Raw genomic sequence first — 18,594 nt, 5'->3', positions numbered from 1 at the left:
AGCATTGAAACATTACTATAAAGTTTGCAAACTGTAAAATAGAGTATATTTATGATAATGTATTAATTACATTGTTAATTACATTAACAGTTGCATTTTATTGAAGATTATTACCCCATGGAAATATACAACCTTTATTAATTTCCATGTTTTCTGACTGCATAGAGCTTGCCAGGCAGTCAACCCTTATGATGTATGTTGCCCACCAGAGGGGGCTGCTGCCAGCAGACAGGAAGGACCCCATCATTCAGTGAGTGCATGGGGTCTGGAGCAGCATGTGTTGCACCAGGACTACACCCTGGCCCTGGTACCACAGTGCGCTAGTTCTCTAGGATGCCTCTTGTCATACGACTGGGACATGCAGGTATAGATAATAGACCATAAAACCTGTCTGTCAACAATCTTTTTCCCTTGTAAGTTTGGTAAATCCAGGTAAAACACAACTTCTCTGTTAAATGAAATATGTTTATTATTATTTATTAAAAATTTATTTACTGCTTATAAATGCTAAATAGGGGGACTTAAAGTACCTTATTTATAAATAACTGGATCTTTACAGAAGAAGTTATTAGGATTTAGATTTTGAGAAGAAAAACACAAGCTCTACAAACATTCAAATATAACTTTTAATATTTCTCACATGATAGTTTCCACATTGAGTACTGATGAGTTTGCGTTCACAAATCTGAAACCAGTGTGTACAGTAACTATTGCTACATTCATCTCATATAACTGTAACAATAAGAACAGTATCAACATCAGCAGAGAACGTTGTCTGAATGAACCACAGGAGGGAGAATGAGCAGATGAGATGGTTCTTCTTTAGTGGTTTACCCATAATGTGCCATAATGATTAACAGCTAGAAGAGTCATTATGAGAAATCAGTCATAGTGGCATAATGGCTTTAAATTAAGTGCCACCACCACCCACTCACATTTCAGGTTTTAGATGATTTATCTATTCTATTTAAAAAAAAAAAAAAAGCTGATCTGGGTTCAGTCAAAGGGCAACGTTACAGGCCTGTGTGTATTGCACTTTAAAGGCTCAGTATGTGGGACTGGTGTCACCATAAGGGACATTCTGCAGTCCACTGAAGGTGTAAATCCCCTATGACAAAAAATCTCAACCGAAGGTACTTACTAGCTTGTTCCACACTTTCAACCACATCTTATGGTCTAATGACAGAAGTTCTATACTACTTCACTGTCACATTATGACAGCTGTGCTATTTCCATCTGATAATGAAGACTGTGAGATGCATCTGAAAGCTCTGGAAAAGGTATTATTACAGTAAGTAGATCTTGAGTTAATTTTCAAATTCCTCTTTCCTAGGACAGAAATGAACTTTCACAATGTATTTCACCTGTTTGTAGTTATGTCCCGACTGCCAAAATGTTTTAGATATTGCTTGTAACTATACAGAAAAACCACCGCTAACGGAGATGCATCAGCTAAGCTGTTGAAAATTGCTATCTTTATATAAACTTATTGTATATTTAATTTTGGCAACACATTTTGGCATCACTTTGAGCTACATTCTTGTAGTCTCAAAAGGATGCTGAACGATAAACATAGTAACATGAATAGCACAACTTTGAAAACACTGCCTTCAGTGTAGAATTTTATCTTAATAAAGATAAACCACTGCCATCCCAAAGTGTTCAATATTAAATAAATATAAGACAATATGAAATAAATAATAATTTGAATAAACAAGTGAAACATGCTAACATTGTTCCAATGTTAACAAGTTCATGCTAAGCAGACCAATGTGTGTGTTCGCATGCTAACATTTGCTGATTAACACTAAACAGAAAGTACACTTGAGGCTGATAAATCAAAGTCGAAATTATGACCTGATTCAAGTTAATTGTCTTAACCAAACGTCATGTCAATCCATCCAATAGTTATCAAGTTAAGACATTTGACTAAACTGCTGGTGGTGCTAGATAAAAAGTCAGGGGCTAACCCTAAAGCCAAATTTGCTGGTGAAATAATTTTATAAATGATTAAAACTCATTACAACATTATTATGAAATATTGTTTGATCATTCTTATTTTCATAGCACTGCACTTTTCCCAATGTCAATTTTATTTCAAAATGTTCAAAATTCAAGCCAATCACATGCTTCAACCATCTCTGCAGGCTCAACAACTGCCAGCTAGCTAGCTCCTGTTGGCTACAAAAACTAAACAGTTATGCTCTTTGTCTTGAGAGAGTTATGTGTCTTTCTCTAAGGAATAGCCTGAGAAACACAACATTGACAAGATAACTCTGAATTAACGAGTTGGTGGTGAAAACATTTTAAATAAAAGTGTCATTGGGAAAAAAATGCCATTATGAAATAAAAGACTTGAAAAAGAAAAAGCATTTTGAAATAAACACTGTTACTATGAAAATACCAGTGATGAAATAACATTTAATAATTAAATAAAAACATAATTATTTCAGAATGTATTTCACTCTATTTACTTTTATGATTATTTCATATCTTATTTATTTATTTAATAAAACACCTTGGGTTACCACAATAAAAAACCCTTTCTTGTGGTTCTTGAGTCTGCGATTCTTATAGTGCTATCATCTACTGAAAAAAGGCCCATTCCTACTGCTTTCTAATGTACCTTGGCAATCTTCAGTTAATCCATTAAGCACCAAACACCAGTATAAACATTAACAAAATATTGCATCACTGTCTACAACTCCTCTTACATCACCAGGTTAACACAAACGACAGTAAGGCACTTAAATCAATTAAAATTGATACTGTTTTAGACTAATTCATAAGGAGATCACATTGTCAAGACATGATGCTGCTCTGCAGGCACAAATTCGACCACTGCATAGTTTAACAAAATGGAGACTGTGCTGTAACAGGGCTCTCAATGTACGGCAGGTAGTTACTAAAGGTGGTGTATGTGATTCTAATCCAATACGTGTCTTTTTGCAAAGTGGCTCGGGATGAGCCATACAACACTATCCCAGCCATGATGTGTGTGTCAGGTAACGTTAAATGACTTGCCCACTGACATTCAGCTTACTTTCTACTTTGCCAAGACATGCTGTTGTTGTGATGTTAGCGATAGTAGCAGGAAAGTTGGGAGTATCGCTGTCTGGAGCTGGTTTGCTGGCTCTGGGACCATCTATACCTCTATGCGTGTTAGCTCCACAGCAGCAACTGTAACGATAGTTTGCTAACCCACAACTTAGCTAAAGTTAGATACATCACTTACTGTGTTGTTGTTGTTGTTGTTGTTGTTGTTGGTGGTGGTGGTATTGGATTTCTCCAGAATCACATTCCCCACCTTTAACAAAGGTATACTTATTCAATGTGCTACAACTTCTGAAAACTAACTGCTGAAATATACAACAATTGTACACCATAAAGAATCTATAATCTCATACAATAGTGTGTATGCATTTGGAAAGCCAAAGACAATAGTTAATTTATGCTTTGATAAAAAAGCGAACAAACCATGTTTCAATTTACAGAGGTCATTCCAGTGTTTTGACAATGTCATGCATTTCATACGAAATCCTAAAGCAGTCTCCTTATACTCCTTGGCAATATAAATGTTCACACAATGGAAAAAAAAACATATTGAATGTGAAATGTCTCCACACTGGTGTAAAAAACAATAATTTAGGAACTCGATGAACAAGTATAAAAACTGAGCACTTGCATCAACACGTCTGAAGTATTACACTGCGTGAACTCTGATCACTACAGACAAGAATACTATAAACAATGAATTGATTCATCTTTCTTGCATTAATCACCTATAAAAGATGAATAGAATTAAGTACAAATCAGATCTATCAAGTGAAATCAGCTGTGTCATACATGTGTCAGAACTACAACAGGTGTTTTTTAAATTACATTTTTGGCTAAGAGTCTACTAACGTTGAGACTGTGTTATTAAAAAATATTTTATTTAATTCTTGAATTTGAGTACTTCAGTGGTTTTGGCAGTGAGGAATGTATGTGCGTAATATATATCTGTTACACATAGCTAAGTAGTCACCACTGGATAGTCAAAGGATGAATCCATGGTTGGGAAACCTTTCTTTCTACGGGTTGTGACACTGAATAAAAGTCTAAAAATGATTCATTATCAGTGTTGATTTTGTTCCTTTTAATTAACTTGATGGAGGACATTTCAGACTCTTTTTTAATGTTCTTTTGTTTTAATTATCTCAGTTATTTAAAAAGGCTCTTTTAAATGCCTTGTAATAAATTAATTTGTTGAGGGGAATGTGTACATAAAGTCATGTTTACATAGATGCATAAATAAGATCAAAACTACTAATGATTAATATTTGTCAAGGAAGAAAATTCTACTGGAAGACCGACAGAGACTCAACTAACAGCCAAAACATGTGCATAGCAATACAACATCGATGTATACACATCTTAATAAGGCATTGACACATTCAAGTTCAATCTAAGGGTGCTTTCACACCTGCCACGTTTAGTTCGGTTGAATCGCACTAGAGTTCGTTTTCCCCCTTGGTGCGGTTCGATTGGGCAGGTGTGAATGCAGTAATTGCACTCAGGTGTGCACCGAAAGCGGGCCAAACAAGCGTTCCGAGATCATCTCTTCAAGGAGGTCTCAGTACGCTTTCAAACGAACTCTGGTGCGGTTAGCTTGTGGTGTGAAAGTAAACTAACCAAACACAGGATTTTATGATAGCAGAGATGTGATCTGAGCATTATTTCCAAAGCTAAACCACTAATAAATCCATCTGCTGACAGCGACATGTGTTCAGCGATCTTATAATTGATCTGTATAAGCCACTATGTTTATGAAAATAATTTTATAAGGTATAGCGTATTTGTCAGCGCAGGTATTTCCCTGATTAACAGGTTAAAATCTGTTTAAAAAAGACGGCAAGTAGTACTCCATTTACCCTGTCAGTTCATTAAGTCCATAAAACATGTGTGACAATGATACCACAGTATACTATAGGCGAATAAGCCCCGAATTATTACTGGAAATGTGCTGTTTTTACGTTATTATTCATAATAGGCTATGCGGTCGATCTGCTGTCTAGCATTACTAATCATGCTTATATTAAATTAGCACTTCGTGAGCTCTTTGCGATACAGATCAGATGCGTTAAAGTGCTGCACAAACTTCTGTTAGTCACCGGAGTTTGACTTCCCCACGTGGGTCCTGATGATGCAGGATGACAATCGCCAAAGCTGTCCAATCAACAAGTTATCTGTACATCTGTGTAATGTCATGGTTACTTCTCTGGTTCATTTGTAAAACTGCAGAGTGAACATGAACCGGACCAGAACTAAAATGCAACAGTGTATCATTTTTTCACTTGGTCTGGACCAAATGAACCGAACTACAGGTGTGAAAGCACTCTTAGACACAAAGAGTGTAAAGCACTATAGTAATAAATAGATTATTGCTAGTGATTTAAAAAGCAGTGTTCAACTCACCAAAAAATATCTACATTTCTGAGCATGATTTATAACTTCCCTAGATTCTTTGGAATCAATAGAAATATAGCATAATCTAGCCTCTATCCAAAGATAAATGCATGTTTTTTTTTTAAATATAAAAACTATTTTTGTAACTCATTGTCATCAAAATATTGATTAAAGCAAACATACTTTATAATCAGTCCTTCAAATCAAGGTTGGGGGCTTGAAAAGACAAAAAATATCACAAAAATAACTAACAAAAAAAAAACATGAATGGAAAATATTCAATACATGTAAACACGGGTGGGGGAGAACAAAAAACACAACAAAAAACAAATGACACGAACAAGACAAAGCCTCTCCAGCAGCTTTGGAGTGTTAGCTACTGAGAGGAACACTTGCAGCAGGATGGAGGGGTTGGAGATGCAGTTGAGGTGTCTTCTAGTAGGGGGTGCTAACAGCACTGCTCATTCTCATCCATGCTTACACTGCTCTTACGACTGCTGTCCTTTGAGGCATCTGGGGAGACGGACGAGAGCAAAGGGTCCCCCCCTCTCACCGGTGATAAGGTGTCTTCCATGAGGATGTCATTGAGTTTGGAGCCCGGCTTGCTGTGAACGTTGTAGTGGCCCTCGGGGAAGTTAGAATGGCCTTCGTTTAGCTCCAGGGTGCCGGGTGGTTCGGGAGTGCAGCCAGGGTGGTGTTGGTGATGGGGGTGGAGTGTGTACAGGTCCTGGTGACAGTCCTCCAGAGCGGTCTCCTGCTTAATGGCCCGGGCTCCAAGTTCAGCAGAGCAGAGTGCTGAAGATGTGATGGCCAGACCGTGAGCCCGCGCCTGCATCTCTAACTCCTGCAAACCACAGAGAGAAACACACACAGGGTAGTCAGTGAAGAGTCTCCGATCACTCCGATCACAATAAAGGTATAAATTAAATTCCCACCTGAATGTGACTGACAGCCGTTTGCCTTAACTTTTCCCACTTGTAAAAGGGTTTTCTTATTCCCCCTGATAGCGCTGGTGTAAATAATTACCGTGAAGCAAATGCACAATGTGATCAATAAATCATTGTCAGCTGAGCTGAATCACACAGATCTGAATGCCTCTTGTCTTGTGATTAGTTACTAGATGATGGTCTTTCCTGTGTGAATTAGTGGTCTGCTCGTTTTCCCTGAAGCTTGATATATTTCATGAAAGTATTTCTTCTGACGTAAGGGGAGGCATTCTTTATTTCAGGTGAGGCCCTTTTCTTTACACTCAGTACACATGACAAACTTTTTCACATTTTCTTTATTACTAGTTTATGATACTAATGTAACCATGCAAACAGTATGGTCATGATGCAATTCTACAACTCCTCCAATCAGTAGACGCCATTACAGTTTGTTTACCTGTATCCTCAACATCAGATGGCGATTGGCATGCTCAAGCTTCTTCTGGCGACTCTCCATCTCCTTGGCCCTCAGCTGTTCCCGCTGTAGCTTCCTGATGTAGTCGACTGATGCCTTTAGGATGGTGCCTTTGTTCCAGCGCATGTCCCTGAAATTCACAGAGGCATTATTTGTACATCCTTACAGTCTCTTAGATCCTATCGCTTTGATGTAAGACAATCAGAAAAAAACTTATTGTAGATTTACATTAGACTAGGGCTGCTTTAACAGACCACTCACTGCCTATTAGCTCTATTCAGTTAGAAAAACAAGAAGAGAGGCAGAAGAGAATACAGAACAAGGAAATGAGCTGCTCTGGAGGTCACAGAGGTGACCAGCAGTTCCAACTCTGAGTTCTCTGCATCAGAAATGTATGCAGGGGAGGTAACTGTGATCACAAGTAGTCATAAGCATGATCCTGAGCTCCCTGAAGATTTGCAGGTTGCAATGGATATGATAAATCTTTACTAGACAAATAGATCTAACTTTTCCACAATTAAGCTGAAAAGGTGATAAGGGTTTAGGTTCTAATTGGTCAGATGCCTTAAGGGAAGACAGATGTTTTTGTGACTGAAGTGATGATTTCAAATTTAAAGTAATGAATTAATATTAGTGTTTTCTAATAATTTCTTAGGCTAACAATGGCATGTACTGTATGTTTTCTTATTATAAGATGTATGTTTAGCCAGGTCTGTTTGTAAAAGGCAGTCCCTGGTTGCTACATACTTGTGTATGTAGGTGTGTGTGTGTGGGTATTGCATTTATATTGTATGTGTGTATGAGTTTATCCCTTTAACCATTTTGTGATTGATTTAGCTGCTTAAATTATGTAAAACCAACAGACCTGTGTAACTAAATAGACGCAATGATTAAGGGATAGGTGCCCCTATTTTAAAGTCTGTCAAAAAACAATACTGATGTAAGAGATGGGGGATACAATCCACAGAAATGCATTCTAAAATTCAGCTGAAGCTTAAGGCTCGTGCAGACTACACGAATTTCAGCGTCGGCCGATGGCCATGCTAGGAATGAACTAGGTATGAGTGAACTTTATATGAGTATTCAACTGTGAGTGACATAAATCAAGTGGGTCACTTCAGATGTTACAGTCTTTTGGCTAAAAAAAGTCCCTTAGTGTGTTTCCTTGATTAGCTGCAGTAGACTGGTAGTAACACAAAGAGGGGATTTTGTACTAAAAAGACTGTAACTTTGGAAGATACTGACTGAGGCCTCATATTAGCTTCAGCTGAACTTTAAAAAACTTTTTTGCACAGACCCGTGTATTACATTAAATTCACATTAGGAACAGAGATCTTCGCAGCCTTGACTGACTTCAATCCTTCAGCACTCTTAACTGAACAAAAAAGTAAACGTTCCCACAATCATTCCTTTAGTTGAAGCTGCTGGGATAGTCTGTCCTACACCTACCTATTTTCCTTTATAATCATGAACTATTTCTTGCAGACAAATTGGTGAGTCTTGTCAAGAAAAAGTAAAAAGAAATGGAGTATGAATAAAATACAATACTTACGGGTCATTTGATTTTGGAATTAAAGTTCCCAATTCCTTGATTCGATCATTGATGTTGAACCGCCGCCTTCTCTCAACTACAGAACAAAAAAACAAAAATAAACATGATTAGCTATTTTTATAGCGTAACAAAGAAGATGACACTATGGCAAATATATATATGTATATACATATATATATATATAGTGACTAAAATTTAAAACTCACTCAAATTATGGTTATCCTTCTTCTGTCTTTCCTTTGCCATAGCTCTTACCTCAGCTTCTGAAACAAACGTTATATTGATCAATAAAATAGAATAAAACAGTGAAATGCAATTCTCAAAAATGTGCATCAGCTGACTTTTACATTTTGGTTGCTCATTTTTAACTATACGTACCCACAGGGAACCCTTCAGGCCTTTGATAGTTGTCAAATTTGCCACAGGATCCAGACTTGTCCAGCATGTGCATGATGGCTGGGGATTGTGAAACTATGTGACAAAATGTTTTCAATATCAAAATGTTCAGAATGTGAGTTACGCACAGTAAACATCCCCACACAGAGGAGAATTACAAGAATTGGACTATTAATAAAATGCCTTATTATGGGCTATATAAAGGCCTGGAGAGTAGAGGTTCATATGTATTGTTAGGGCCTTGATATTTTCAAAGCAACGGAGAAACTGAATGGATTTACTGTTTTTTTTCTCTCACAGATCTGTAAACATTTGACTGATAATTTTTAATGACAGAAACGAGGCATTTAATTGTTTGCATGTCTCTTGCTGTTACAGACTGTGCTGCTTACCGGAGTATTCCCTTTTGATGTTGGGCAGGTTGGCAGGGCAGGAGTTGCTGATCGTCAGACCTTGCTGGGACATACCCTGATTACTATACATGTCCATGAGATTAGCAGGCACAGGAATCTGAGGAAACACAGCAAAGACATTAAGCAAGGATCACCCCCCTCCCTGTATAGATGCTAATCATCATCACAAGATGAGCATGATGGGAAGGGTGGTGACATACAGGCCCATTACACAGAGAGAAAAGTTTAACAGATGTTATAATGCAAATAAGCGTGATGTCACTGTTAAAGGAATAGGCCTCACATTTTGGGAAATTAGCTTATTGGCTTTCATGCTAAGAGGTAAATGAGAAGGTTGATATAACTCTTATGTTTTTAGGTTAAATATAATGCTGCAGCCGCTTAGCTCAGAATGAAGACTGGAAACAGGGGGAAACAGCTAGCTCAGCTCAGTCCAAAGGTCAAAGAAAATCTGCCTAAACGCACCTCTCAATTTCACTAATTAACATGCTGTATCTCATTTGTTTAATTCACACACGCACACAAAAAGTGTAAAAATTACAATTAGTGGTTTTAAGCTGGGTTATGTTTGGGACTATATCTTGGCTGGTTGAAGCCTCTTCTGGTTGGCTGCCAACCTTACAGTGACGAGAGAACAATTTCTTTCAATTTGGGCAAACAGCTGGACATTGTTGCTCCACCTGGTAGCACAGCAGAACTCATTTGTAGCCATGCAGCTTACAGCTAAGGCAAAGCAGATATTTTGTTACCCAATTACTCAATATATAGAGAATTTGTTTTTTTCAATAGTACAATAAAATATCACTGAAGAAATGTAGTAATAGTAACTTTATCCCAAAACACACCAAATGAAACGCTCTAATGTGGTGACCTTTAAAAGGGTGATTTGTGATTAGTCTAGATAAGAGTGATTAGTCTGTGTACAAGCTCAATGTTGAGGATGATTTGACGTAAGCACACATACCGTGTTAGCCATCTGAAGTCCTGGGTCCATCAGGTTGAGGATGTCATCACTGTAACTGGACTCCAGACTAATAATGTCATCAATTACATCATCCATCTAAAATAAAAGGGAGAAACAAAAGACATACAGATAAGTGATTTAATGAGCACAACATCACAAAATCTGTGTGTGCCACGGTCAGGAGCTGTGATAAGGCAAGGCAAGGCAAGTTTATTTGTATAGCACATTTCAACAACAAAGTAATTCAAAGTGCTTTACATAAAACATAAAAGCAAAAGGGAAATATAAAAAAGTTTAAAAGCAACATAGGGAAATTGAAAAAAATACACATTAAAACAGGGTAAAATAGGACAGTAAAAGTTACAGTGACAATCAGGGTTAAAAGAGTTAAATTCTAAAATAACTTTGATCCAGTTATACTCTGGATCCACCTGCGTGTTTACAGGTGGACAGAGGGTCCTGCAAATCACTTAGCACGAGATTTAAGACCACTTCCTTCACTCTGTTCAATCTCACTCTCAGTATCTTTTCACTCAATTACCTACTCATTTTTCACCGTGTAAATATTTAATTAAAAGCAATGGTAAAAAGAAAAGTCTTAAGTCTTAGCAGACCTGCAGTTATCTGGGAGTTTATTCCAGATATACGGAGCATAATAACTGAACACTGCTTCTCCTTGTTTAGTTTTGAGAGCAGACCTGTCCCAGACGACCTGAGAGGTCTGGATGATTCATAATGAAGCAGATCAGAAATATATTTTGGCCCTAAACCATTTAGTGCTTTATAAACTAACAGCAGGATTTTGAAATCAATTCTTTGACATACAGGAAGCCAATGTAAAGACCTCAGAACTGGAGTGATATGATCCACTTTTTTGGTCTTAGTGAGGACTCGAGCAGCAGCGTTCTGAATCAGCTGCAGCTGTCTGGTGGATTTCTTAGGGAGCCCTGTAAAGACACCGTTACAGTAGTCGAGTCGACTAAAGATAAATGCATGGATAAGTTTTTCCAGGTCTTGCTGAGACATAAGTCCTTTAATCCTTGATATATTCTTCAGGTGATAGTAGGCTGACTTTGTAATTGTCTTAATGTGGCTCCTCAAATTCAGGTCTGAGTCCATGACTACACCAAGATTTCTGGCTTGATTTGTGGTTCTTAACATTACAGATTGAAGCTGAGCACTTCAACCATTCTTCCTTGGCTCCAAAAACAATAACTTCAGTTTTAGCCAGTGGAAGCATGTAAATGTTAAACAAAAGAGGCCCCAGAATGGAGCCTTGGGGAACTCCACATGTAATTTTTGTTAGCTCAGATGTGTAATTTTCAAGTCTGTCTAGTAATATGTTGTGGTCAACCCTGTCGAATGCAGCACTGAGATCCAATAATACTAAGACTGAAATTCTGCCACTGTCAGTGTTTAAATGGATGTCATTGAAGACCTTAACAAGAGCCGTCTCAGTGATGTGGTGTGGCAGTTATTTAGTGCCAAGAAAGCACTAAGCTGTTGAAAAACAGCTTTTTCAATGATTTTACTTAAAAATGGGAGATTTGATATGGGCCTATAATTGCTCATTAGTGAACTGTCTAGATTGCTCTTTTTTAAGAGTGGCTTAATGACTGCGGTTTTCAGGGCCTGTGGGAAAAAACCTGAGAGGAGAGACATGTTGACAATTTGTAGTAGATCTGAGGCCATGCATTTAGAGACATTTTTGAAAAAACCTGTTGGCAGAATATCAAGGCAGCATGAAGAGGATTTCAGATCTTGTATTATGTCCTCCAGGTTTTGATGGTTAATAGAATCAAATTGTCTCATGCTATATGAACTGTTTTTAAGTGGACACAGGGACAAGATATATCCTGTTACTGACATGGAGGCACTGATTGCTTGTCTAATTGTTTGAATTTTGTCTGTGAAGAAGGAAGCAACTTCATTGCAGGCCCTGGTGAATAGAAGGTCAGAGGCTATAGACACAGGAGGGTTGGTTAGCCTGTCGACAGTAGCAAACAAGGCACGTGCATTATTAGTGTTTTTGGTGATGATGTCAGAGAAGAAGGACCGCCTTGCATTTCTCAGTTCTAAATTATAAATGCGAAATCTCTCTTTATAGATGTCATAATGAACTTGGAGATTTGTTTTCCGCCACCTGCGTTCTGCTTTACGACACTCTCTTTTTTGAGTTCTAACCAGCGTGGAATTTCTCCATGGAGATGATCTCTTACCAGAGACCGCCTTCACCTTGGCTGGTGCAATGGCATCAATAACATTTGTAATTTTAGAATTGAAATTATCTACAAACTCATGAGAAGGCGGGTGTCGGGGAGAAAGCCTCAATAAATTGTTCACTAGTGTTTTCAGTGATATGCCGTTTTGTGATTACCACTGTTTGAACATTTGTGTGCACGCAGATAGCACTCTCAAAGAAAACACAAGAATGATCAGAGAGAGCAACATCAGTCACCACAACCTTGGAAATGTTAAGACCCTTGGAGATGACCAAATCCAAAGTGTGCCCCTTATTGTGTGTGGGCTCTGTCACATGTTGGGTCAGTCCATAATTATCAAGAACACAACACAGTTCTTTAGTCCCTCTGTCCTGGGGGTTGTCAACATGGATGTTAAAATCACCAACAATAACCACACAGTCAAAGTCAATACAGATTATAGACAGCAGTTCACCAAAGTCATCAAAAAGTAGACTCGATAAGGACACCTGCACTATTATCTTGGTCCAACCAAGTTTCAGTTAAAAACAAGAAATTAAGATTGTGAGTGATTATAAAATCATTGATTAAAAATGTTTTTCCTGCCAAAGACCTAACGTTTAAAAAAGCTAATTGTAGTGTGTTAAAAACATTATCTGGCCCACTTTTTTCAAACAGGCTGCGGCTGATGAGGAATTACTAAATTTGCAGAATATGTTGAGTGCTTCCTGTTTTTTAACACATTCGCCATGCTTTTTCTGTTACCTATCAAGACAGGGATGGAGAAGACTACCAGCACACTGGGCCCTGGCTTGTCCTGGGAAGAGTCATGAGTGCTATTTTCCTTGTAGCCTGGACCCAGCACATATCAGACAGAGCTTACTGGGCTTTTTCGCCAATGCAGAGCGGGAAGGCGGATTGGGCGCTGTATTTGTGACACATGTGTCAAACAATGGTGCGGGGAGTAAATTTGGTCCCAGCTCTAACCAGGTCTTCCATGTGATCAGTGAAGTCCAACAGGGGGGAGAGGGGAGAAAGGGTGTCTGGAGATAAGGGAGACCTAGAAGGGGATTGAGGGGGGGTAGAACTCACCTCTTTCTCGCAGTTAGTGTTCAGGGTCAGTAAGGCCATAGGGCTGTTGGGAGCGCTGTTGCCCGGCCCTGGCGGCATGCCCCCGTGGTCAGAGGACTGGTTGTGGCAGGGCAAGCTCAACACCTGAGAGCCAAGCTTTCCCAGGTACCGCTTCACCTGCTGCTGCTGGGAACGTTGAATGTGGTATTTGGTTGGGTTCTCCAGGTGAGTCTGGACCTATTGGTGGAAAAAGACGGAAAGAAGGTAGGAAAAGGAGTAGAAAAGACAAAAAAAATAAAAGATATTAGTGGCAGGATACTGGATGTGTTACAGAAATGCTGCTGAAAAGGGAAAGTTCATTTCAAATAATCCTACTTTAAACTGCAACTATATTATTCTTGTAGTCACATTTCACGTAGTCTTTTATTAGATTAAAACAACTCTAATTATACCTCAAAGTCTCTCCCTAATATTGCACAGTATTGTATAATATTAAAATAAACTTGGCACAGATTTCAAAGCGCGTTCAATGCATTATGCATTTTTCTTCTGAGGCGCTGTCATGTGTTGTTATCTCAAAGAGTCTCAGTAGAAAACAATTTCTACATATTTTCTTTAACTACTACCTTCTGCTTTTCTACATATACGTACACTACGTATAGTGCACAAACACAAAAATTACATGCACAACCATCTCTGCACTCCCTGGTTATGGATAGATTTGATTTCTGCGGCTCATTAATCCCCACACAGATGATCCACAACAGCTACTGCAGGCAAATAAAGAAACTTCAGAGACAGTGTTTGTCAGGCTGTAACACATTTTAAATGGAACAGTGCTGCTGTGTTCTTGCTCACATTTGGAGTCTATATTTAAACCACCCCATCTACTGCCTGAATTTTTCTGTGTTTTATAAAAAAAACGACAATATATATTTCATCACCAAATGTAGACACATCATACATTGACAAGCATGCAACTGTTGTGATAAATTAGCTGTATTGGTTTAAAGATTAGGTAGAATTTAATCTAATTTTGTCATGTTATTAACGATCTATAATTCAAGAAAATACCTCTTCTCCAAAAAAGACAGCCTTAGTTTTAAACATACCTCATAAGGTTGGTATCCAAGCATCTCAAGCATCTTTTACAGTAAAACTGGTCCGTCCAACAAACAAAAAAAACTTTAACTTCTATCTAACTAATAAGTACTGTAGCTGCTTCCCTCTTGGGTGCACCAGAAGACTAACTCTGCTAGTATGACGACAGACACATCCAGCTCATCTTTTAAAAGGCAAGGAAAGCAATTTGTTATGCATGTCATGGAATCTCAGTGAAGGACAATGAGCTTTTTCAAAGTGTTGTTGTTTTATGTAAAATCTGAATTTATTCCTTTATGGTGTATCACTTGATGTCAGGATGTGGTACTAACAGTTAGTGCCTTTGTTTTGCAAGGCCACCCCTTTTACTGAAACCTGCCTGGGGCTGTTACTTTGGCTCCACTTTTTTTTAACCCTGTGGGTGCTACGCGTGCGTTCCCAGTTATACACAAAGAATAAAGTCTGTTACGTCCTTGTTTGGATCCATTCTCTTCACCTATGTTTTACAATCCCACCCACCGCCCCCCCCCCATAAATGTTTTTGGAGTTTTTCCTCATTTGAATCAATGGTCTAAGAATGGTCTAAGGACAGAGTATGTTGTATGCTGTACAGATTGTGAAGCACATGAAGGCAAATTGTGATTTGTTATATTGGGCTATATAAATAAAACTGACTTGTTTGTCTTTGTCTCTAAATCACATTTTTAATCAGCAACAACAGCAACAATCAACAACAAAACCAATGAAAAACAGCCTTGGTTACTTAATTTTTTAAACTGATGTATTTGTTCTGCTTAAGCCCAGAGAATTTGGGTTCATTAACAAAGCTGAGGAGGTCACAGGCTCTAGACGAACTCTAAGCTACTTTTGACATTTCCTCTGCTTCTGTGAAAACTCTGCACACTGCACTTGGCAGTTGAAATGATATGGTTAAATAATTAACTGACTCCCAACAGCAACTTCATTCTCAAAACGTAGAGTCTAAGAAAACGAAAATAATGCAATGACTCGTTCTAATCCTGAGCAAGGATACTCAATAACTGTGAAAACTAACTGCTAAAAAAACACGACCATGTTGAAGATAACATAATCTAACTGAACACATGCACACAAGTCCACATGCAGGGCTGCAAATAATGATGATTTTATAAGCCTAAGATGATTTTCACATTGAAGGAATCAAAATTATCAAATAATTTTATAATAAACTAATCGTTGCGGCTCTAACTCTATCATTATCCATGTAATTGTCTGTGTACTCTTTGGAGAGCGACCTGTACACAAGTGTGACATAGTGACATTCTTTGCTTGTACCCCTCAGTTGTTTTAAAGATTAAAACCAATCAGGTCATGTTACCTGACAGATCTGTCTCTGTGACTGTCAAAAGTCTCCACTTTTAGTTTTCTTCCATGCTCAGATACTGTATCATTGTTCTGTAGGGGACACTCATGTGAGAGGTACATTAACATCCCGCAGGTGACTGACATCACCTTAGGCTTTAACTCGTCAATACAGGGTCGTAAAGCTGACACCACTAAGGGGGACATATTTACAGAACATTAAGAAGAGCCATTACAATAGAATCCTTTGGTCTTTACTTTCTTCTCATTAGGGTTTTTAAATCTTATTTACATTACATTTCCACAATTATCAACCATCAGCATACAGGCATTACTTTATCAAAATCTCAAAAAAACAAAATGATATGCTTTATACATTATGGGCCACAGTGACAAAGCATTTTTTTTGTCTCTTTTTAAAAATTTTTTTTAATTTGTCATATTGTGTCTGTAGGGATTTGTCATTTGTATTTTGTAGACTTTTTTTTTTATCCTTCAATTAATTCATTAATTGTTTGGTGCAGAAAATAGTACAAAATTAATAAATGCTCATCACAAAGTATTTAGCCTTAAATTATTTGTTTTGTTTGACGAACAGTCCAAACCTCAAAGATACGTAGATTTAGATCACAGAAGATAAACAAAAGCAGAAAATATTCACATTTGAGAAGATGGAAGTAGTGAATCTTTTTTTTTTTTTTTTTTTTTTTTTTACATTTGACTTAAACAATCTACTATTCGTTTCATCTCTGAGTTAATTAATAAATCAATTAATGTATCTGAACAGTATTCCATTTTAGTAAATTGAATGACTTTGAGAATTAGTTCTTAAATATTTAATAATTTAAATATTTTCTTGAAAGCCAACGTTCCAACATTTTAGGTGAAAAAAAGTGACCCGAGCTGCTTTGGCAACTTTTGTTACTCTGAAGGTCAGGTTTACAAAATATGCAGAAAAGTACATTTAGTGGTATACAAATATTAAAGTATGGTTTGGTGTCAGCTTTTCTATCTTGTTTTCTGGATGTTTGACATCTGTGGAGGCATTTGTATTTATCATTTCACCAATTTCTTTAGCTTGTAGGATCACTCGACTACTTAAAGGTTACCTGCATGTCCTGCCTCATGATAACTGATGAATTAATAATAATCAAAACATTTTATAACAAAGGTCCTCTTAAATTGAGTTATATAACTTTTTTTGTTGCAGTTTTGCCAAATACTGTTTTCTATGGATGCCAGTGGATCTAAAAATACAATCTATACTTATATCTTCAGGTATAGCATGGAGACCTGGACAGCAATAGATACCCTTACCCTTCTAAAAAATGTTATGTTTCATTAATTAGATTAATAGGTTGCATATGTGTACAATGTGTTATCAGTGCAACCACAGCATTATTCAAATATTTATTATTGTTATTATTGTTATATATTTAATATTTCACAAAAAACGCAAAGATTAAGAAGAGTCTAAAAAGTCAGACATTTGTAAAGCAGAAATTAGTTTTTTCCCCCTACTGTCCTATCCTGCTGATCATCTCACAACCCCCTCAGATTTATCTCATTACCCCTTGGGGGTTGTGGACCACCATGTTGGAAACCACTGCTCTATGCATACATGTACAACAACATTTTTGTTATACACAGACACAAAGACCCACTGAGTCAGTGTATCTCTCTCTCTCTCTCTCTCTCTCTCTCACACACACACACACAGAGTGATAGCTGTCACTGTCTAAAAATAGAAGCAAAAACACTGTTAAAGCCCTGGCACTAAGAATAGAAACAAAGAGGTTGTTGAGCCTGGTATGTGCACAAGACAAGTAAATTTAAAAAAGCAAGACTATATAAACCCACTACTACATGAGATTCAGCACGTTTAACGCTGCTCAGGTCTTGTCCTTTGATTTCCTCACCATGAAATTATGTTTAGAGCTGAATGTCTGTAAAGATTCTCAGTCATCAAAGTCATAGTTCATCCACCCAAGGTGGGTTAAAATAAAGGCTAACTGGACTTGGTTTGAAGCGAGTCAAAAATGAATCTGCAACTCTATTGATAATCAATTCATTGTTTAATTTTCAGGCAAAAATGCCAATCATGTCAAATTGTGAGAATCCGCTGCTTGTTTTGTCTTATCCGATAGCAAACGGAATATCTTAAGATTTTGTGGTTAATCTGAAGATGTCAGCTTAGGCTGAAGGGGACAATGCTCACAATTTTGAGCAATAAAATCGAGGAATCAGCAGATTCATCGATAATAAAAAATAGTTGGTTACATGACTAAATTGATTTACTGTTGAAGTATTTTTCTTTGCTGGTTTCAGCTTCTCAAAACTTTTATATTTGTGCTTCTTGAATTGTAGTACTTACTTCATTATATCTTCTACTTACTATGTTAACTGTAATGCACCAACATACCAAAGCATATTCCTTGTATGTGTAAACTTACTTGGCAAAAAAACTGATGCTGATTCCGATGTTTGGGAAGTATTCTTCACTATTGTCTAACATTTTATAGACCAAAAAGATTGGTTAAGTAGTTGAGAAAATAATAAGCAGATCAGTCTATTGTAAAAAAAAAAATTAATAATCATTAGTCGTAGCCCTAAAATTAGTCTAATTTATACCTCAAAGATCTTGTGTTTACTTAACCTGCTGAAACCAGTTAGTTTTGTATTTACATTAAAAAAGCAAGCTTGTTC

The 18,594-nt window shown here is 37.3% G+C and overlaps 1 protein-coding gene across 2 annotated transcripts in view; it reads right to left on the bottom strand.

The window, feature by feature from the left end:
- Positions 1-5,712: 5,712 nt before the first annotated feature.
- Positions 5,713-18,594, bottom strand: part of LOC123975295 (microphthalmia-associated transcription factor-like) — a 47,743-nt gene continuing 34,861 nt past the window's right edge. The window contains exons 3-10 of one of the 2 annotated variants that reach the window (XM_046056629.1): positions 13,468-13,683; positions 10,175-10,270; positions 9,190-9,307; positions 8,780-8,872; positions 8,608-8,664; positions 8,402-8,477; positions 6,832-6,979; positions 5,713-6,292 (exon numbers count right to left, since the gene is read on the bottom strand). In XM_046056629.1, the coding sequence (XP_045912585.1) occupies positions 5,897-6,292; positions 6,832-6,979; positions 8,402-8,477; positions 8,608-8,664; positions 8,780-8,872; positions 9,190-9,307; positions 10,175-10,270; positions 13,468-13,683 (1,200 nt within the window). In that variant the 3' untranslated portion in view covers positions 5,713-5,896. The remainder of the gene's footprint in view (positions 6,293-6,831; positions 6,980-8,401; positions 8,478-8,607; positions 8,665-8,779; positions 8,873-9,189; positions 9,308-10,174; positions 10,271-13,467; positions 13,684-18,594) is intronic. The other variant, XM_046056630.1, reaches the window with a different exon arrangement.

Source organism: Micropterus dolomieu, linkage group LG08 (genome assembly GCF_021292245.1).
Source record: "Micropterus dolomieu isolate WLL.071019.BEF.003 ecotype Adirondacks linkage group LG08, ASM2129224v1, whole genome shotgun sequence".
NCBI lineage: Eukaryota > Metazoa > Chordata > Actinopteri > Centrarchiformes > Centrarchidae > Micropterus > Micropterus dolomieu.
This window is presented reverse-complemented; position numbering and strand designations above follow the sequence as displayed.